The sequence below is a fragment of the Crinia signifera genome, chromosome 1 (genome assembly GCF_055691185.1).
Source record: "Crinia signifera chromosome 1, ASM5569118v1, whole genome shotgun sequence".
Taxonomy (NCBI): Eukaryota; Metazoa; Chordata; class Amphibia; order Anura; family Myobatrachidae; genus Crinia; species Crinia signifera.
Genome location: NC_139217.1, coordinates 111477584 through 111501234, shown reverse-complemented (window position 1 = coordinate 111501234; position 23651 = coordinate 111477584). Strand labels below are relative to the sequence as shown.

The 23651-nt window shown below is 40.1% G+C and overlaps 1 protein-coding gene across 2 annotated transcripts in view; it reads left to right on the top strand.

Annotated features, from left to right (window-relative positions):
- Positions 1-23651, top strand: part of LRBA (LPS responsive beige-like anchor protein) — a 544849-nt gene that overhangs the window by 280879 nt on the left and 240319 nt on the right. For both annotated transcript variants that reach the window (XM_083171504.1, XM_083171512.1), the window contains exon 37: positions 14513-14637. In XM_083171504.1, the coding sequence (XP_083027630.1) occupies positions 14513-14637 (125 nt within the window). The remainder of the gene's footprint in view (positions 1-14512; positions 14638-23651) is intronic.

Genomic DNA, 23651 nt, shown 5'->3' with positions numbered 1-23651 from the left:
TGGGTACTTGTGTATTATCACGGCGCCCCCGATTTCCATCGCAGGGCATTGTACAACCACAAAATCACGTCGCATCGCATGCCATATGATCGCATGCGATGAGACGCGATTATACCCGATTTTTAATTGTACAGGCACCCAGACCCGATTTTACATTGTACACCCTGATGGGTACTGACAATGTTAAATGCCCCCCATTGTTAACGCCACCCCACTATCAACGCCAACCCGAAGCGTGGCGAGCGGCGGCGGTACGCGGCCTCCGACCTTTTCATACCCCCACTATCCACGCTAGCGTGGAGTTGATTTTATATAGTGTGGCGAACGCAGCGAGCCACCGAGCCCGAAGCGTGGCTAGCGCAGCGAGCCCCGCGCATTACTTCACAAGTATTCGGGTTGGCGTTGATAGTGGGGTGGCGTTAACAATGGGGGGCATTTAACATTGTCATTACCCATCAGGGTGGGAATACAATTAAAAATCGGGTTTGGGTGGGTATTTTACATTGAAATCGCGTTGCATCGCATGCCATTATAATATTGTAATATTATAAAATTGTACACTCATCCCGGGAAAAGCCTCAAATCGGGTCCATTGCATGCCTTAATTAGAGGTATGTGATGCGATGGGCGCCGTGATAATACTCAAGTACCGTAAATTGTTTCTCAACACATAATATATCATGTTTATTTTAGTAGTAGTCTTCCAAGTGATTCCAGTGCAAAATATTTTTAATATTAAAAAATATTTCATTTTTGAAGTTGGTATTTGTAACATTTTTGCATTCTTTACCATCCACGTGGTTTACAATTGTGAACATGAAGCATGGCGAGCAAAGCGTTCCATCCAGTGGTATGTTGTACACTAATTAGCGATCCACATGCTCAGGTATTGATTTTTACACAAAAAAACCCCCCTGAAAACTCATGTCAACCTTTTTATGTCTCCCATTTTCATGTCAACATTTTGATTGTGTTGACCTTTTGTTAACGTCGACCTACTGACTGTTGACCAGGTGATCCATAACCACCTCCTACTGTACTTGGGACTCCTGTTTAGTGAGACTATGGGGGAAATTTAATAGGATGAGAGATTCAGAAAGTGAGAGATTTAGTAAGAAATCTATAGGTTTTTTTAAAAGCTGCAATCATTGACACTGCAAAACCAGTTTGATTTTGCAGTGTTAAAAAAACTGGATATTTCTTACCAAATCTCTCACTTTCTGAATCTCTCATCCTATTAAATTTCACCCAAGATATGTACGGGAATAGATGGGTAAGAATGGTGCTTGTAGACCAACATGTAATAGAATCATCTGGGATCCAGAGAAAGAATTCTGTTAAGAGAAAGAAGAAAAAAATATTGCCTTTAAAATTTTATTCATTTTTCAGGTTTTAAATCTGTTATGTTGTGCTTTTCATACACTGAGTAAAATTTTGATTCCACTTTTTTTTCAGTTTAACTATGCAGATTTGCCATGCAAGGATGCACAATAATAATGTCAGACCTCCAGGCTTGTCCGCAATACCAAAACAGATGAACTACATTGTATCGATGCGGTTCAATAGCTGCTGAACCTAATGTGGGCTCTGGGGGGGCTCAAATGCTTAGTAGGCAGTGAAGAAAATGTTCAAAAAATGTCTTAATGGATCTAATAATACAAAGGCATTACAAGCAATGCACTATAGTTACTGTGTATATTGTATGACTTGCGTTCTAAGTAATGTATGCTATCTTCAAGCTGACGGTGGTTTGTTCTAGTAGTATTTCATGGTAGGCCTTCTGCCACTCACACTATTTTGGCAGTATATGTGTAATTAGTCCTGAATGAATAAATGGTTGTTTTGTCTTAATTATAATGAGAGTAGGATTTTACAAAAGTAATGTGTAAATAAAAAAATATATATATTACTAAAAAATATATTTAATTTATGAAGGACAAACAACCAACTGAGTTGGTAGCATCCATATTAACATTTCAATCATGAAAGCCATTTCCAGCCTAATGTCTCACTTAACGGTGAGCTATCAAAGTGATGCTTCCAGTGTGATAAATGATCCATCATTATGGAATGACGTTGACAGAGTTTGCGTGAGCTCGGGCCATGATACCATTTACCACCATGGAACGCAAAGCATTACTTAGTACAAAGCTGAAGTCCTACTTTTTCAACATTTAATCCATCACCCACAATGACCATCAAAATGTGATTGCTGCTTCTAAGTATAGTCTTATTTGTGTTAAGTTTTGCTTCGTACATTTTATTTATTTTTGGATCATTGTTTTGTGGTTTTAGCAGCTGCATGTACTATGTATTTGCACTCACTGCAGGTAAATCAGTAGGGACCCCCATTGATATTGCTTTCCTGTAAGTGCAAGTGCTCGCTGGCACATGTCAATAGCAGTTGACTTAGTGTCAGTGGGTTATAAGAGAGTGCAAGTGGGTACCCAATATACCTGGTATATTTGCTAAGAGTAGGTGTCCGACAAATTCCCCATCTCAAAAAGAAAACCTTTACTTTTACCTTTGAATGGTGTAACGTGGGTTATCCTAAAAGCATACAGAGGGGGAAGACCCTGCAGTGTCAAGGGAATTTAAGCCCCTGTGACGTCTCAATCTGCATGTGTTTATAAACATTTGTGTTTGCTGTTGTAAACCCCAAAATCATAGAAATATGTGTATATACATGGACCCACATTTCTAGCAATGGGCATGACGTTCTCACGCAATGGGCATGACGTTCTACTTTAAACAAAGTGATGTAGAATGTAGGATATATTGTGAGGATTTGAAACTTTTTCAGAAAAATTGGTGTCAATTTTTGAAAACTATAGTAATGTAGAACTGGAAGTAACTGAGCCATGTGGCATTCTATTAATCTATAACTATAGATATAACCGGTGGATGGCAGGAAATGACTGCTTCATGTCTGCTGCCCTGACTGTAGTTACATTGTAAATTGTGGAGAATATTATACTTTTGAAAGCACACTGTGTATAATGTAATAATGTTAGTATAAAATATACAGCAGTGCAGAATAGATTCACCTTTGCACTGTATAATACAAGCAAAGTACAATTTTAGCTATCGGTGTATGAAGTGATGGAGATGGGGAAAATCCAGAGAATGTGAGACAGAAATCATTCCGTAGCAGTCTCTGCGCTTCGCTCACAACATTATAAATGACTGTTTCTCCACAAGGAAGTGACTAGCTTTGCAATGATGTATGAAATAATATGCATTTTGCATGTCCTGTTTGGAATGATAAAGGTCATATAGTATCATTTACATAATCTTCCAGTGAGAAAATGAAGTGTTAGCTGCATTTCCTGTAGAACATATACATTATCGGAGGCTTGAACCGTTCATTATTCATGAAAGTTAATTTTACAGTGGGTGTGAATGATCTGTTATGGCTGCCTTTTTTTGATCATTCTGTAAAATAATATGTGGCAAAGGCTGCACAAATAGCAGGCAAACGAGTAAAGAGTGATACATTTGCATGGCTCTCCGTTCACCCGATTGGATCTTGATTGATGGCAACCATTTGTCTTTGTCAAAAGGAGAAAAATGCAGACATTGAAATAAGAGTGCTATCAAAGTTTCTCCAGAGCCAGAACATGCTCGTGTGCTAAATTCAGCATAGTCTGGCTTTAAAACCAAATATTTTATCCATTCAGTCTTCTAAATCCTCACCTGTTTGTTACATTGTATACATATGTGGAGAAAGTTGTCAGAAATTGGTTTGTTAAATACTAGGATGTTAGGACGGTGTAAGTTCCATCTGTGACTGGAAATGTACAAATAAATGTTTATGCAATGGTGAATACGCCATTGTGTCTTATTATTTTGTATGGTTCAATCTGTGATCTATGGAAATAAGTGATATCAAGGTAAAACACTCTATTTTATGTGCAGTCACTTGTAATTTCATGAACATATTCCCATAATTGTTCAACTAATTGTTATTATGTATGTACATATTCTAGTAAATTATAAAACTAGATCTAAAGTTAGGATATATGAAAAAAAAAGGGTTTCACATAATAACAGTGATTATACTTTTTACAATAATGGAATAAAATGTTTATTTTACTAAGGCAAATAAAATGCCAGTTTCAAATTGGATTTAAAAAGTATCAAAGCTAGGAAATAAACCATTGCATGTTCTTGGTTTCATTCAAAACATCTGGCAATAATGCCATGGCACTGAGCGATTTCTGTGTGGCTAGTACTCTACATCTTATAAAAGGGGATAATAAAAGGTACTTGTTTCCTAGCAGGGCGCCCAGTACGCTGTAAGCGTACAGGTCTATTCTCCATAGTAAAATCGCATAGCGATTTTTTTAATGTCATTTTTTTCACTGCTCTGTTGGCCCCACGGGATCGCATCGCACCTCCCTCAAAATCGCATGCGATTTTATAGGGTGCGATGCCATTAGCTATACACTTGTATGACATACAATGAGCTTTCACTGACCCCCCCACTATCCACGCCACCCCGAGGCGTGGCGAGCGGCAGCGGAACGCATCCTCCCGACCTTTTCATACCCCCACTATCCACGTCGGCGTGGAGTTGACTTAATATAGTGTGGCGAGCGCAGCGAGTCACTGAGCCCGAATCATGGCGAGCGGATGCGGATTACTTTTACGTGTATTCCGCGTCCCCCTGCGCCAACGTGGATAGTGGGGGTATGAACTCTTCCGTACTTTCAAGACTTCAAAGAGAAGGGCCAGAACGTGCACCGCTGAGCACTTTGCTATTGACTACCCCTATATAGACCAAATATTTATATGATTATACTGCAGTATAATGGTGTTATGTTATTTACAAAGTTATATATTTGTTACATAGTAATAGAAATGTATAGACACCTGGAACTGCACTGGGACTCCAAAGCATTGTCCAGGTGGTGAGAAGTGTTAAGCACAGTGTACAATCCTAATGAGTATAAATACATTGGATCTGGCAGTAGTTGGATTGGGAAGTGAGGAGTATGGGTGTAAACCTTTATACATTTATATTTTTATTATAAGGTAATTTATTGTTATAATGTCCCTTAAAGATATATAGAGCTCATATGTTAAACGATATGTTAAACTACTTAACTGGATGTTAAGTTACTTTATTATCTCTTCCACTAAAAGTATTACAACTATTATTTGTCTGTGAGCAGTGTTGAGGCATTCTAACAGAATAAATAATTGTAAGTATTTGTATAATTTATATCAATGTCCTTTACCCAACACCACTGTGGGTTTTCCCAAGTAGACCCATTATTATATACGGATACTTGAGTGGAGGCACTGACATGGAAAGGCTAACCCTTTAACAGAAGGATAACGATGAGTAGAATATTCTAGACATGGTAAATTAGTAGCCCCCGTCCCCTCAGCGGCCAGAGGTGGGTAACACATTAATTTGGATGTTACGTTAATATGTACTACTGCCCTAAACATTGTTAAAGACCTTGTGTACCACTTTATGATAATGATATTCTCTGAGGGCAGTGGCCATTTTCAGCAGGATAAGGTTCAGGATTTATATGTTAAAGTTGTTGAAACCAGATCTTAATTTAATCGAGCATCCATGGAACGTGCTGGAAGAAAGTCTAAGACCCCAGTTCACAACTTACAGAACTTGAAATATTTGTTGCAAAAGTCTTAGTGCCAGACACTACTGTATACCTTTATAGGTGACAGTGATTTTGGTGACATAAGGGAGACTATATAATATTAATCAGGTTGTTCTCTGACAAATTTGTTAAAACCAGGCTTTCGAAAGGACCCATACTCATGGCACTCCTTTTGTATCATTTTTAGGAGCCTTTGTGTTGTTTATGTAATTATTAACACTCGATTTGACAGCAGATATTTTATGACTATATAAAAACTATGTACTAAGTGAACCCTGCAGGCACCTCTGCCTCGTCCTCCCCGAGCTATATCTGCTGCTCTGCTTCCATGTCTTTTTTCAGTTACATTGCCTCCTAACTAGACACAAGATGGCTAATTTATTGTAGGTACTTCTCTGTAATTGACTACAGCAGCATTATGTATATAGCTAACATACATAGGATCAGTTGTATTAATCCTTAAAGAGATTAATGTGAGGCTGAGAAAGAGAGTAATAAATGTTGAGCCAATCAGCTCCTAACTCGTTTTCCAAGCACAGACTATAGCATGACAGTTAGGAACTGATTGGCTGGATATTTATCACTCTTTATCACCATATCGTTTATCTCTTTTTAAGACTTAATACATCTGCCCCAATGTTACATAGTAGTTAAGGCTGAATAAACATTTGCGTCCATCAAGTTCAACCTTGGTTAGCGTGTATGATGTTATTCATGTATGCTCATGGATGCAAGCAAAGTCCCTGTAGATATTCTTTACCATGGATCTCTCAACACTGGTCTCCTCTTCTTTACCCATCACTTTTCCTTATGTGTTAAGGTACATACATACTGGTCGTTTTTTTGTCCAGCGTGCATGGAGAGCAATGATAGGAAATATCGTTATGCTGAAAACGCTCTGTGCTCACACACTGAGCAATTTTTGCCTGTCTAAGCGATTTTCCTATGGGTGGATAGCTTTCCGAATTGGGACGTTATGGAAATCCATCCACTCTTCCGCTCATCTATTGGTAATACCAGCAAATGGGCGGCGATGGTGCGGGATTGTGCATCAATGCTCATCTCTGGGCTGTACACACTTGCCGACTGTTGAGCTGAAAGCAACCCAAACTGTAAAACTGAACGGCTTTCAGCTCAAAATTACCCTATGTGTATGGACCTTAAGACTGTAGATGGGACCACTACATTACAGACAAAATAAGAGCAGCTCTCTGAACAGTTATTGTTGGCAAACTTCCGCATAAAATGTTGTCATTCTTCAAGACTGTCCACTTATTTCTGTTAAAGCCTTAACTTAACTTGATTTGGTAGAGCTGCTGTAGGATTTGCCCTGCACTCTTTCTATAAAGCTGCAAAAATCTGTGAAACGGAGGACTGTAACGGATTTTACGGACTTAAAATATTTTAGACTTCGTTACAGAAGCCTACATCCCCTTTCCGTCAACCTGGCACATTCTACTACTCTTTCACAACTTTCATAACTCTGGTTCTTTCCATCCTCCATTCTTCTTAGTCCCATACACATAACCCTACATGCTTGGCCCTCCCTTAGCTATTCCTAATAATGTCTTTAATAGAATCCCTATGTATTTATTATTTGAATTATTATTTGCTTATTATTTGAATGTGAAATGCCGCAAGCAGCTTATCAAAAAAAAACTTATGTCAGGTATAGTATTTAAATGCCAGCGTATATTGTTGCACTTTATATTGATCATGGTACACTTGTTATCGGTTTTCTACTTTGGTTTTTATTTGTTACCCTACTGGATGTTTGCTTTATCTGTCTACCAAAATGAAATATTTATGTATTGGAAATCCGTATTTCATTTGAGTATATTTTTTTCCCTCTGCTGGTACTCCTTTTTCCCCCTACTTAAAAAAAAAAAAAAAATCTAAATATAATACTTCCTATATTTTTCTTTTTCTTCAATCCATCACCACAGTAAATCCTACCTCAGTTTGATGAATAGGTTTGGCAAAGCATCTTATTTCCTAGAGAAAGACTAAGGGCGATATTCAGTTAGGGCCGAAAATACATTAACTGCAAAAAAATACTTAAAAAAAAATAAAGTATTTTTTTTTTCTCATTGTTTCGCCAGTTTTTTATTTTTTCGGCTATCCAATGCATGTTTCAGTGAGGCAGGTAAAACAATATCTTTGATAAACCGACTTATCAAGGCTACTAGAATAGCCCACGACAAGACAATTCAATAACGACCAAAGTGTGAAAGATAATGAAAGAATAAATTGATATTTGTTACATGTACAAGATCGTTACATGTTACCTAGTACCGAATCTGCTCTTTCTACCTGCCGCCTCATGTCCTTGCCATCCTGCCATGCTCAAGACCTGCCTTAAGGCCTCCTTAGCTGCAACTCATGTTGCCTGTTTGTCTCCCCCTCCCTCCAGACTGTAAGTTCCTTGGAGCAGGGTACCCTTCCCTCCTGATCTCACAGCCCTCTTCTCTCACACATCAATTAAAGCTCTCCTACCCATCTACCATCAATACCCGCATCTCTTCTCACCTGTTTTCATAAATTTCTACCACTGGCAACCTGCCCCTGGTAACTTGCAGACTGCTCCTCTGCTTCCCTACATCTCAGCTGTATTGTGTACTAAGAACTTTGCTGCTAATTGTTACCTCTACTGCAGGCATGTCCAAACTATGACCCTCCAAATGTTGTGAAACTACAAGTCTCATCATGCCTTGCCACAGTTTGCTATTAGGGAATGCTAAAACGATTGCAAGGCATGCTGGGATGTGTAGTTTCACAACAGCTGGAGGGCCGCAGTGCCTGGTCTACTGTTTTTTGTTTTTTTTCCCCAGTTACGGTTGTAACCCTGTCTTGTTCAAATTTTGTGCCCTTTGTACAGCGCTGCAAACCACTTGTAGCGTCTTCTAAATAAACATAATAGTAATGTAGTGTATCTGCACACTGGGTATGGGGATCAATTCTTTATCACAAATACACAAACAGAACTGCAATTGTAAATACATGGTGTATTGCAATGTCATTTCCAGTAAACAAATCCACACCCAGTGCAGCTTATCACACAATGTATTTTCCACAGGTACAAAACCACTTAAGACAAAATAAACAACTAGAGTAATGGGGCCTACACAGGTAGCAATGAGTGTTCTGAGTGATGCTGGATTGCTCAGCACACAGCGCTGCACAACGATCTGTCAGGGCCAGTGTTCTCCATGAGATCTGTCAGGGCCAGTGTTCGCCTGACCCCCGCGATTAAATAGATTTGACGAGCGTGCTGGATATTAATCGTCTGAGTGACATCGACGCACGGGGCCGCACACACGGAGCAATGTAGGAGCCTTTTCAGAGCGATCTAGTGAGATCTCTTAAAAAATACCCCTTAATCGCGACTTGTGTAGGCCCCGTAACTTGGGCGAAATCTGGAGCAATCACTGGTAAGCCATGCAAAAGAATCAAACCAAAGGTGTCGGTACTATCAGGGAACAGTCAGTTCCAGGTTGCCGCCAAGTTAGTAACAGCAGGAAGCCATTGTTAAGAAGATTAGGCATCAATCACTAAGTGTAGACCACTCCTTCCTGTACCATGCATATTCACATAAGGCTGGAGTTATTTTCTTGGCTTTTATATATAATCACTACTTTATTTTCCCATCCAGTTGTGTATCTAGTGTACCTTCTTACTGTGCTAGGAGAATTTGAATAATGTATAATAATTTATTCATTAACCCTTATTTCAGTGTTAGATTAGAGGGTTTGTCTTGTGGTGCCAGCCAAAGAGATGAATAATTTACCATCTTTGCATAACATTGGAAGCAGGAGAATTGAAAGGATTGATGGCGGTGAAGGTTAACACATTTTAGCAGGTTTCATTAGCTTTGCATTGTCATATGTTTGTGTCTCCAGCTGAAATAAGCCTTGCAGGAGATCCTAGTCTTGGGAACTAATTACTTGTACCGATTGCCATTCTGATGAATAGACCCTCATTGAACCATTCCCCGTAGACCCAGAGCAGTGCGTGATTCCCAACTGCAGTCTGCCTGATATTTGATAATAATTTTAACAGATAAATGTAAGAAAACAGAATGATGAAGTACCCATGCAGTCTATTCAGACAATCATAGAAACACACACATAGCCAGCTGTGCCTGCTTTTTCTCCAGAATCACTAATGGGAACGTTTCCGTTATTAATCCAGCTTCATGAACGGCCTTAGTTTTTAGTGTAATTGTTCTCTGGTGCTTTGCTGGTCCTGCTTTTTAGCCTTTGATAGTCTTTTTTTTATTTTTTATTGATTTATTTTTATAACTTTACAAATATGTACATTTGTTTCTTAAAAGCATAGTACATACAGTGCTAGGTTATTAGTGCTTTTGGCTAGACTTAAAGTTTTAAATCTAAAGAAAACTTTTACTCTGCCATTACTACTGCTGAGCAACTACGTGCTCAGATCTGCATTTATAGTCAAAGCAATTCATGTTCTTTTCCAAAACCATGTATGACTAGAAACTGCTGGATTACCTCAGCCACTAATAAGATTAGACACATTATGGACTCAGGATTTTAGTCCTTACCAAAGGATGGTTAACTAGGGTAAAGCAACGTTTAGTTCCTGTATTCTAAGAGTTACCATCTTATCAGCTTATTTGGAAATGGCCATCTTTTACCTCCTGTTTCTTGTGATTGGCGTCATGATTTCCTCAGGGTACAGCACTGCAAGATACGTCAGTGCTTTGCCCCAAACATCTTACACTGGTATTTAGGATGTTGGTCCTTTTCACATTCAATGTATCGCATGCGACCCTGTTCCCTGCCACCGGTCCGACCTCTAGCTCAGGTCCAATGTGCACGGGATCGAGCATCGGACTTCAGGGGTACATCAAACACATCGGATTTGGTCCAATTTCTTGCCCCGATCAGGTGAGATCGACCCAAATCATACTAGTGTATGGGCACCATTACTGTTAATGGCATTTTTAGCACCACATGGGGCCATAGTTCAAACACATTTGTGAATGAGGTATATTACTGTACACAAAACAAAAAGTGCAGAGTCCTGCGCCATGGATAAATCGAGTTTACACCAGTAACAAAACCCAAAAATACTGTCACTTCCCGTTTAATGCTGCTGTTCTAAGAGGGCGAGCTCAGTGCCCCAAAATAGCAAACAGAAAAGGAAAGAAATAGAACTGCGCAATAAGGGGATAACAGTATTTATAATAACACATCATAACATAATAACACATCATAGAACATACATGTAAAATTTAAGAAAATAAATATATATAAAAAATAAATAAAAAAATTAAGCACAACCGGTTGTGACTGTATATAGCATGCAGGGATTTTTGTTAAAACATATTAATTAGAATTGCACTTCCCTTGAGGGTATTCACAGTCCCGTTAGTATGTTAATTGGTTCAAATGAAATGGCTGGTTAGGTAAACATTCAATTTGTGGGTTAGTGGTTAGGTTTTGGTGTTAATTTATACTTAGACTGTCCAGGTATTTGTTGTCTGGCCAGACACTTTATAATGAGGGTACCTTACAGCTGCCACCTGTAATTCCTCGGGTCTCCCAGTTGATGGTGCTGAATCACCTTTTGTAGACAACTTTATCTGGAGTCACCTTAGGATAGATGGTCTGCTTGTGTTCTGTGTGGTCTCCCTCTGGTGCAGTGTTTGTAGGGTTCCAACGCTTTTCCCCGCCTCCAATCACTGAATCAGCGGCTTTATCAAGGAAAAGGATATATATAGCAAAAACGTATTACTGTACACAGAGTGTATAGTAGTGTTTGATAATAATGCCCTTAACCAGTGGTTCTTTATCTGTGTTCCTAGGCTGCCTGAGAACCCTTGCAGGGGGTGGCTTGTGTCAGGGGTCCAGGACCAATTCAAATTATTTATGGTCAATGTAACCGGCAAAGAATGCATTTACACACACGCATGCATACGTACATGCGTACATACATGCACATGCCTCATTCAAGACAAAAAGGTAGAACCATCACTCAAACATAATAGTTTCAACTGCTATTCGTTTTCTTCAGGGGCCATCTGATCAGAGAGTAATGTAGGAAAGTTGCCTGGTCTGATGAATCACAGTGTCTGTTACATCACGGTGCACGTGCATCATTTATCTGAGGATAGTAGTGCGCATATGCAAGGCCAACAGCAACAGAAAGCAGCATCTAATCTAATCGCAATCCCCTCACAATTTGAGGGATAAGAAGACGTTGTTTGTGTTTAGTAACCGTCTGTTTCCTGGGAGTGTCAGGGAAATTGCAGGCGGGCCCAGGCGTTTTCAGGGAGGTCTCGTGATGTTCGCATTGGCCTCCAACAGCCTGTCTATCGCAGACTTGTAGAAGGGTCAGAGTTACATAGGCACTCAGCTTTCATTCAGCTAGTAGAAAGAATTTCTTTACGGTCAGAACAGTCAAACTCTGGAACTCTCTTCCCAGAGAGGTGGTAACGGCTGGCTCATTAAATGCGTTCAAGGCAAAGTTGGACAAACATTTACTGGAGAAAAACCTCCATGGGTACAAATAAGAAATATAATTTGTCTGTAAAATACCAGAACCTACCAAATCAGCAATGGATATCTATACCAGGTTGAACTAGATGGACGCAAGTCTTTTTTCAGCCTTACCTACTATGTAACTATGTAACTCTTGAACAGACTGGAAAAATAATGGTGATGTTGAGTTTAGTATGGATTTGCAGATGGAATGCGATCAACAATCCATTCACAAGTCAATTGTAGATTTGCACAGGGCACGTTTTCACTCTGTCTAGGCGGCGGCTATCTGATCGCATTCTTCTGCAACTTCGCACAGCAGCGATGGGGCCTGAATCAGGCCCCATGTCATTTTATGTCAGAGCTGTTTTGGTGTCACGAGTAGAATCTACACAATATTAAGCAGGTGGAGTTAATGTTATGGCTGATCGGTGTATATTTTCCCTCTCTCCTGATGACATCATAGTCGCTATAGTATATCATGACCAGTATGTGTTTATAGCATACAGTACATACTTTATGGCCCATTGCATGACAGTATTGGACAACCCTGAGCTGTGTCAAAGGCTGCAGATCATATTTACAGAAGTCTAAATGTTTGCTCACGCAGACGAGTATATCAGCAGAGATCTCCCCCTGTGATTGGGAATAACCACCGCTCCCCACTGTTACTATTAGGAAATAACATAGACAATAGAATCTCTAGTGCTTGTTCTATTTGCAGGCACTAAATGAAAGTGTTGCATATCTGATTTTGTTACCCCCAGAGGCTAAAGGTTATGAATATTTTAGAAGATGATTTTAATTAAATTCCTGCACATCTAAACAGAGTAATATTTTATTATAACGCACCAAATAGGCACAAGCAAGATTTTCATTAAAGTTAACACTTTAAGGGCAAATGGTGTTCGGTATGATTTACTGACCTTGTGAGGGAAAGAAACAAATTAAGAAGAAAAATGATGAAAGGGGACAGGCTGTGATTAATATAGGTAATGCTATCCTATATTTATAATAGCCTATTCCGTATTCTGTTTTATAAATGCAGTCTCTGGGTGAGATGCCCTGCTGGGGCCAAAATGAGCCTGAAATCGGAGCACATGCCACTAGTGTGCAGGCAAGTTGATCACACTGTCAGCAATTCATTTTACAATGATGTATTTAGTGTTCATTTCACCTTCCTACCAAGAAGAGGAATTCCTCAGATGGAAAAGTGATATTGTTCTTTTCAAGGACATACCTAAAGAGAAATTATTAGTAAGACAGACTGAAACTAAGAAGAATGTGTCTGTATAAGTGCAGATGTAGATCAGGGATATAGGTTACTTTGCCTTTAGTACAGTAATATACAAATTTTATTTTTGTTTTATTTAAATTCAGCCCATTGAAATCTTTCTAGCTTGCAGTCTATACTGTGGGGTGTATTCAATTCGTCCGACAAGGGGGTTAAACAGAGGGGCTCGGCGAAAACAAGCGATCTTCGCTGTTTAACCCCCGCACCGGCCGCTCACCCTATTCAACGTTGTGCGGAAATCCTCGCTATAAGAGGACCACGAGGATTCCCTCAAACAGCGAGGCTTGTGGCTAATTCAGGGAGCCTGCTGCATTTAGCCGCGAGTCTCGCTGTTTTAGCGGCCGCATCCTCAGTTTCCCCCTCGCTCCAAAAAGCTAGCGAGGGGGAAAGGGCATATGCAAGGGGTCAGTTGAATACTGACCGTGCGAGCTGTAACAGCGAGCAGGCAGCACTGCTCGCTGTCACATCTCGCCCTCCGCATTGAATACTGACCATTGTCTTTGTCTATCTCATGCTACTCACTTTATTTGTAAATAGGAGTTTATCATTATATTCAGAAGTAGAACAGCATCTCTAGTAATTTATTGTGGTGCAAATTATTATCATCAACCAGTGTCTAATATTTACACAAAGGTGGTACAAAAGTGTTTTGTGGTTCAAAGTATAAAATGTTCAACAATAACAAACAAACCCTTAAACCAGCTGCTGCTTTCTTTTAGTTTTCGGACTGATTTATAGCTTTGTGTAATGTAAGTGATACTGTAAATGTAGTTACAACTCTTCGTCGGCTTGTTTTGGATGGGTCCGCTGACATTTAGAGTTGTTTCTTTCTCGCATAGCTTTTTCTAGAAACAATAAACTGCGTAAATTGAAACTGAATTTTAATGCTGCATCGAAAGAAGATGCTCTTCAGCGAAGAAGCATTTAATAAGTTGTATTATTCAACGCTGACAGTTTTAATAGCGAAAGTTAGAGAAAGAGCTAAGCAAACAAGGAAAGCTTTCTGTGAAAATTTGCAGCTACCATGCTGTTATGTAATGTGTAACATGTGTGCTCCCTGTGTTTTGTTGTAGCCGTCCCCGGGAGTTCTGGCGCCTTGACTACTGGGAAGATGACTTAAGGCGCCGTCGACGGTTTGTTCGGAACCCCCTTGGATCGACACATCCTGAAGCAACGCTTAAAGCAGCAATAGACCATGGTTAGTATCCTACAATTATATCCCCTTATCAGCACAAAAGTACTTTGTATAGTGGAAGGATGGATTATCCTTCACATAATGCTGCTCTACATTTTTTTATTGTGCAGATGTTAGACATGAGCATTATCGATAGTGGAGTGAGACGATGCTACTTTCACATTTTCACTCTATTAGCTGTGTTTTTTGTTTAGGAAACACAACGCAAAATTGGAAGTTTATTCCTACCACTCTACACAAATATTATGTGTGTAAACTTTACAGTTTTAGGGGGGTATGTAATCTCCCACCACTATTACCTGCGAGGGAAATAGCGGCAGGCCCTATTTAATGCTGTCTTTAGCGCATTGAAGAAGGATCACTGCAGAACAAGCCCGACTTTAGAAGCTGTCGGGCCCGTTATGCCGATAACGGTCGTGGATTGTCACGATTCCATCCGCAGATTGACAATCCACAGCAGTTTTCGTGGCCACGCCCCTTTTTGCCGATCAGCAGGCAGGACATTGAATCCCATCTGTTGATTTGCTGTCGGGGCACACCGCAAACAGGCCAGGATCCCCCTTAGTGATTACAATAGTTTTTCCTATAGAACAATTCCTGGTACTTATGTATTATCTGGGCTCCCATGTTAAATGCACCCCATTTTTTCATACCCCTACTATCCAACTACGCATGGAGTTGATTTTATATAGTGTGGCGAGCGCAGCGAGCCACCGTGCCCGAAGCGTGGCGAGTGCAGCGGTCTCATAAGAATAACTCTAGCAAACTCAAAATAAGTAAAGAAATAAAACGGCAGAATATCCATTATAAAGTTACTTCATTTGGTGTAGGGTCACCATGTGCAGCCAGTTATTGTGCTGTGACCTTGAGACTAATGTGTCTGGAATTGTGCAAATAAGCAGGAGCACTATGGTTCCACAGGATGATGGCTAACCTGATGTTTGGCTTATAGTGGTAGAAAATACGGTCTTAGATGTCACATCAGAATAAAGTGTTTAATAGGAATCACAACTGCTGACTGATGAGGCCATGATAGATGTCATGCTGGTTAAATCATTGGTTGAACATGTACTGTGTGGAAGGTGACATCTTCTCTTGAAAATGAACCCTGTTATCAGAAAAAAAATGCTGCAATGGAGGCTGAAGATCTCGCCATACCTCTAACCAGGGATACTCCTATTTTTGTTGAACATATGGTGCAGAATAATCTTCATTCTGCCCATCTTATTTTTCTGAACTGCTCAGTACTGAACAGGGAATGTTAACTGAACAGTAATAGATTGTTTTGCCAAATAAACCCAGTAATATATTGGAAATCTCAAAGACTTGCAATATGGAGCAGCCCAAATGTATCTAAGAAACTTGACAAATATCTTGAAGATATCTGAATTCTGGTGTCATCTATGATGTTCCTGAAAAATTTCTAGAATCAGGTTAAAATTGGTAGATTCTTAAGTATCACGTTGGTGACCGCCTCGAAAAACTGCAGTACTTACTTTGCAAATGTAAATTGGAGGACTTAACTGTTGTGATACCATCACGATGCTGTATACCCAACACTGTCTTCCGATATGAGCAGAAATGAGAGGACCCAATATCATTTGTAATATGTAATTGTGGGTGCAGCTACGATTCTCCCCACCCTTCTCCAATGCGCATTCCGGAATGAATCATACACCCAACAACAGGATCATACATATAAATTAAAGCACTTACTATTTTGATCCAGTGGTTGCCAGCATAATGAGGGCTGTCATTTTATGCTCCACATTCATGGAATTGGCAGTAATGGAACTTCCAAAAACAATGTATAAGTGAGAGATAGAGCTGACACTGTGTTGGTGCTTGACTCATTCTCCATGCAAGGATTGGAGTGTTGCATTGGACACCAAGCAGGAAGAGGACTTTGATTCCAAACTCTGGTGTGCCTCCACCACCTCTGGCTTCTGGGTTGCACACATTAAATGCACATCAGTTCTTGATGTAATTTGGGTGGGAAATCTCCAAATGCTGAAAGTGGGTGTGAGTGCTGTAGGAGGATAAGCTCCCCCAATTCTGGATCCTGGTGAATAGAGCAGTGGTTCCCAACCCTGGTCCTCAAGTACCCCTAACAGTGCATGTTTTCCAGGTCACCCAGCAGGTGCACTGATTATTCAGACACATTTTAAAAGATCCACAGATGGAGCTAATTATGTCACTTGTGATTCTGTGTGGAGACCTGGAAAACATGCACTGTTGGGGGTACTTGAGGACCAGGGTTGAGGGATGAACACATACCATTGCATCTGTAGTCATGTGGCTGTAAAAAGGCAAATGTCAGGGTGGTCATCCTGATAAACAATTTTCAGCCAGGGCTGGGTAAAAGTATTTGAGGCTGGCTAATTCTACCTCCATTATGCATAAACAATGTATAAGCCAGCTGGGCCCTCATGTAAACTGTGTTTGTGTTACAACATCGTTACCTTTCATTTGTGTGTATCAACTCTATAGAGGTGATTAGGTGAAAGATTAGAGAGAGCACACTAATGTAACTCTTGGATGACCTACATTGAGCCCATGGTCATCTTCATGCCATCACATATAGAAGTGAGTGTTCTCCAGGTCAGGAACAAAGAAACCTATATGCAGGGTCAGTAAAGGCAAAGTGATACCCGTAGTCAGGGCTAATTTTCAGCAGGCTCCAGCAGGAACTGAGGCCCTTATTCTAGTTCACTCTTTCTGACAAAATATTTCTTAGATGGACAAAACCATGTGCACTGCAGGTGAGGCAGCTGTTACTTGTGCAGAGATAATTAGATTTGGGTGGGGTTTTACACCTGCCTCACCTGCAGTGCACATGGTTTTATCCACCTAAGAAATATTTTGTCAGAAAGAGTGAACTAGAATAAGGGCCCCAGTTTCTGCTGGAGCCTGCTGAAAAATAGCCCTGCCCGTAGAACATATAGAAGTACTGCCCTAGCCCACTCAACAGGTGCACCACTAGTCCCATTGATTTTGTCACTAATTAGGAGGACAACTAAAAACTCCTGGACAGCGTGTTTCCTATTACTGAAGTGGGTGGAGTATATTAGGTCAACACAAGCAAATGGTTGACATGGGTTTTGGGTGTGAATTTGTAGATTTGAACCTGTGAACCCCCAGTTAGTGTATCACCAAGCTTCAAGTCAGGTGCCATTGCTCTGCTAATGCTGCATTTTGCATGCATTACTGTTCCCAGTCAGAATCCATGTATATGGTAAACTATGAAAATGTTAATAAGATTTTTTTTTCCCAAAAAGCCTGAAAAAGTCATCTCAACATTTTCCATGGCAATGTTGCCATTTGTCTATGTCAACCTTGGCATTGTGTCGACATACACATTGTTGACCTATCATCCGGATCTCAACTGTGATAGGTATAAACTCAAAACTACAACATTTTTCAAGATTAGGGAATACAAATGAATTAAGGGCCTGATTCTGGTTGGTTTGCAAAAGCAAACTCCTTTAATGGACAAAACCATGTGAACTGTGGGGCAGATGTAACACGTGCAGAGAGAGTTAGATTTGGGTGGGGTTTAAAAATAAAGCAGCCAGTATTTACCCTGCACAGAAACAAAATAACTTACCCAAAAGCAAAGAAGGAGTTTGCTTTTACAAACCATCCAGAATCAAAATCTCTTTTTATAGTATTTTGAAACTTAGTTTTGTCCTCCAATATATTGGTGTAAATAGGAATGTTTTTCTTTCACATTTTTACTTGGTAAATCCATAATTTAAAAGGGGCAGACTAGATGGGCCAAATGGTTCTTATCTGCCGTCAAATTCTATGTTTCAAATTCTGACTCCCAAAAAGAATGCACAGGCATATAATGCCTTGCATGTCTCTGTGTTGGAAGTGACTTCAAGGTGATAACACCCAATGTTTTTTTGGTTCTGGAATAATAGGTCGACCACTACTGGTTGACAGTGATTAGGTCGACACCTAAGGATGGTCGACATACCCTAGGTCGACACAAGCTTAAGTTCGAACTGTACATGGTTGACACTCAAAGGGTCGACACAAGTTTTTCATGGGTTTTTTGTGTCTTTTATGTTGACATAAGTGTACTGTGCTCGGATCACTATCATATTCTCCCTCCATGCCCACTTAGATATTAAAATATGAACAAAGTTGAAATTAACAAACAATAATACCTGAAACTCGTTTCAACCTTTTGAGTGTCGAAGTCAAGCTTGTGTCGTCCCATGGACCAGATTCCAGCTCCAGCAGCCACAGGGCATATCCTGGTTTTAAAGTTGGCAAGAGGATCAAAAATCTCCTTCCCACAAAAGAAATACTTAACCGTTTATTGCCCAAGGTTTTTTTTTTAATCTAAACTTGTCTTATTCAAAGACATATTTTTTATGACCAGCACAATATGTAGAAATAAATAAGAACTATGTCTAACAATGAATGCAGATTCAGAAGAGATGTCGAGCCTAGTAAGACACCAATAACACAAGTTTCGTATTCCTCCTTTACCTTTAAGAATTAAAGCAGTATACAGTCACATTTATGTTAAACTCCATAGGAAAAAAGATGTTTGATATTATATTTTGTGTGGTTTTCAGTAAATTGAATGTCATAGATGTACAATTTACTCACATGATCTACACTAAGTCACTCACTTTTGACAAGGGCCTCTCTGCCTTAGAGGATGAATTCTATATCTTCCTTATTGTCATCACATATTCTATGATATATAGATGCTCAGTAGAAAGTTATATACCTGTGGACGCATCTCCATTGGTACTAAATCTTTCTGCTAAAAATCTATATCAAGCAGCGTGAAGCACTGCCCGTTAGAAAAGTAAAATATTACTGCACCGTTCCTATGTTGTTTTTCATTATTTGTATGAGAGGGTTCCATGCATCAGAGTATCTTTAACCCCTTCCTGACAGAGCTAGTTTTTGCGTTCCTGACAGAGCCCTTTTTTTCAAATCTGACATGTCTCACTTAAGTGGGGATAACTTTTTTTTGCTTTTACTTATCCCAGTGATTTTGAGATTGTTTTTTCGTGACACATTGTACTTCAAATTAGTGGTAAATTTGGGTCGATACAGTCTGTGTTTTTTTGTGAAAAATACCAAAATGTCGTGAAAAAATGGAAAATTTAGCGATTTGCAAAATATTAAATTTTCTGCTTGTGAGACAAATAATCTTACCACTCAAAATAGTTAATAACGAACATAGACCATATGTCTACTTTATGTTTCCATCATTATTTCAACTTCCTTTTAATTTTTTGGACACTAGGAGGCTTACAATATGAATAGCAAATTCTCAAATTTTCAAGAAAATTTCAAACACTGATTTTTTTAGGGACCAGTTCAGTTCTGATGTGACTTTGAGGGACTTGTATGTGAGACACCCCCATAAATGATGCCATTTCAAAAACTGCACCCCTCACAGTATTCAAAACAGCATTTTGGAAGTTTGTTAACCCTTTAGGTGTTTCACAGGAATTAAAACAAAGTGTAGGTGAAATTTCAAAATTTCTTTTTTTTTGCAGATTTGCAATTTTAATACATTTTTCTAAGGAACACAGTACATTTTACTAGAGAAATGTGACTAAAAATTGATTCCCCCAAATCTTTTGTTTTCATAAATATCCTATATGTGGCCCTAGTGTGCACGTTGACCAAACCACAGGCTTCATAATAGAAGGAGCACCTACTTGATTTTGGAGCCTCCTTTTTATGAGATTATTTTTTAGGCACCATGTAGGTTTCTAGGCACCATAAGATGCTAAAATTTAGGAACCCCCCCACAAGTGACCCCATTTTGCAAACTACACCCCTCAGGGAATTCATCTAGGGGTATAGTGTACATTTCAAACCCCCAGGGGTTTCACCAATTTTGATACAAGTGGGCAGTGAACATGAAAAAATTACATTTTTTTACACAAAAATGCAGTTCTGGCTCAAAATTTTTCATTTTCACAAGGAATGAAGGAGACAAAGCCCCCCAAAATCTGTGCCCCAATTTCTCCCGAGTACGGCAATGCCTCACATGTGACCAAAAAATACCAGTTGGGTGCATGGCAGGACTCAGAAGGGAAGGAGTGATTTTTGGATTTTGCAGCTCAGATTCTGGTGGAATTTTGGTGGGTGCTATGTCGCATTAGCAAGACCCCCCAAGCACCAATACAGTGGAACCCCCCCAAAAGTGACCCCATTTTGCAAACTACACCCCTCAGGGAATTCATCTAGGGGTATAGTGTACATTTTAAACCCCCAGGGGTTTCACCAATTTTGATACAAGTGGGCAGTGAAAATGAAAAATTACATTTTTTTACACAAAAATGCAGTTCTGGCTCAAAATTTTTCATTTTCAGAAGGTATGAAGGAGAAAAAGCACCCCAAAATCTGTGCCCCAATTTCTCCCGAGTACGGCAATGCCTCACATGTGACCAAAAAGTACCAGTTGGGTGCATGGCAGGACTCAGAAGGGAAGGAGTGATTTTTGGATTTTGCAGCACAGATTTTGGTGGAATGAATGGTGGGTGCTATGTTGCACCAATACAGTGGAACCCCCCCACAAGTCACCCCATTTTGCAAACTACACCCCTCAGGGAATTCATCTAGGGGTATAGTGTACATTTCAAACCCCCAGGGGTTTCACCAATTTTGATACAAGTGGGCAGTGAACATGAAAAATTACATTTTTTTACACAAAAATGCAGTTCTGGCTCAATATTTTTCATTTTCACAAGGAATGAAGGAGAAAAAGCACCCCAAAATCTGTGCCCCAATTTCTCCCGAGTACGGCAATGCCTCACATGTGACCAAAAAATACCAGTTGGGTGCATGACAGGACTCAGAAGGGAAGGAGTGATTTTTGGATTTTGCAGCTCAGATTCTGGTGGAATTTTGGTGGGTGCTATGTCGCATTAGCAAGACCCCCCAAGCACCAATACAGTGGAACCCCCCCCACAAGTGACCCCATTTTGCAAACTACACCCCTCAGGGAATTCATCTAGGGGTATAGTGTACATTTCAAACCCCCAGGGGTTTCACCAATTTTGATACAAGTGGGCAGTGAACATGAAAAATTACATTTTTTTACACAAAAATGCAGTTCTGGCTCAAAATTTTTCATTTTCACAAGGAATGAAGGAGAAAAAGCACCCCAAAATCTGTGCCCCAATTTCTCCCGAGTACGGCAATGCCTCACATGTGACCAAAAAATACCAGTTGGGTGCATGGCAGGACTCAGAAGGGAAGGAGTGATTTTTGGATTTTGCAGCTCAGATTCTGGTGGAATTTTGGTGGGTGCTATGTCGCATTAGCAAGACCCCCCAAGCACCAAGACAGTGGAACCCCCCCACAAGTGACCCCATTTTGCAAACTACACCCCTCAGGGAATTCATCTAGGGGTATAGTGTACATTTCAAACCCCCAGGGGTTTCACCAATTTTGATACAAGTGGGCAGTGAAAATGAAAAATTACATTTTTTTACACAAAAATGCAGTTCTGGCTCAAAATTTTTCATTTTCAGAAGGTATGAAGGAGAAAAAGCACCCCAAAATCTGTGCCCCAATTTCTCCCGAGTACGGCAATGCCTCACATGTGACCAAAAAGTACCAGTTGGGTGCATGGCAGGACTCAGAAGGGAAGGAGTGATTTTTGGATTTTGCAGCACAGATTTTGGTGGAATGAATGGTGGGTGCTATGTTGCACCAATACAGTGGAACCCCCCCACAAGTGACCCCATTTTGCAAACTACACCCCTCAGGGAATTCATCTAGGGGTATAGTGTACATTTCAAACCCCCAGGGGTTTCACCAATTTTGATACAAGTGGGCAGTGAACATGAAAAAATTACATTTTTTTACACAAAAATGCAGTTCTGGCTCAATATTTTTCATTTTCACAAGGAATGAAGGAGAAAAAGCACCCCAAAATCTGTGCCCCAATTTCTCCCGAGTACGGCAATGCCTCACATGTGACCAAAAAATACCAGTTGGGTGCATGGCAGGACTCAGAAGGGAAGGAGTGATTTTTGGATTTTGCAGCTCAGATTCTGGTGGTATTTTGGTGGGTGCTATGTCGCATTAGCAAGACCCCCCAAGCACCAATACAGTGGAACCCCCCCACAAGTGACCCCATTTTGCAAACGACACCCCTCAGGGAATTCATCTAGGGGTATAGTGTACATTTCAAACCCCCAGGGGTTTTACCAATTTTGATACAAGTGGGCAGTGAACATGAAAAATTACATTTTTTTACACAAAAATGCAGTTCTGGCTCAAAATTTTTCATTTTCACAAGGAATGAAGGAGAAAAAGCACCCCAAAATCTGTGCCCCAATTTCTCCCGAGTACGGCAATGCCTCACATGTGACCAAAAAATACCAGTTGGGTGCATGGCAGGACTCAGAAGGGAAGGAGTGATTTTTTGGATTTTACAGCTCAGATTCTGGTGGAATTTTGGTGGGTGCTATGTCGCATTAGCAAGACCCCCCAAGCACCAAGACAGTGGAACCCCCCCACAAGTGACCCCATTTTGCAAACTACACCCCTCAGGGAATTCATCTAGGGGTATAGTGTACATTTCAAACCCCCAGGGGTTTCACCAATTTTGATACAAGTGGGCAGTGAACATGAAAAATTACATTTTTTTACACAAAAATGCAGTTCTGGCTCAAAATTTTTAATTTTCACAAGGTATGAAGGAGACAAAGCACCCCAAAATATGTGCCCCAATTTCTCCCAAGTACGGCAATGCCTCACATGTGACCAAAAAGTACCAGTTGGGTGCATGGCAGGACTCAGAAGGGAAGGAGTGATTTTTGGATTTTGCAGCACAGATTTTGGTGGAATGAATGGTGGGTGCTATGTTGCACCAATACAGTGGAACCCCCCCACAAGTCACCCCATTTTGCAAAGTACACCCCTCAGGGAATTCATCTAGGGGTATAGTGTACATTTCAAACCCCCAGGGGTTTCACCAATTTTGATACAAGTGGGCAGTGAAAATGAAAAATTACATT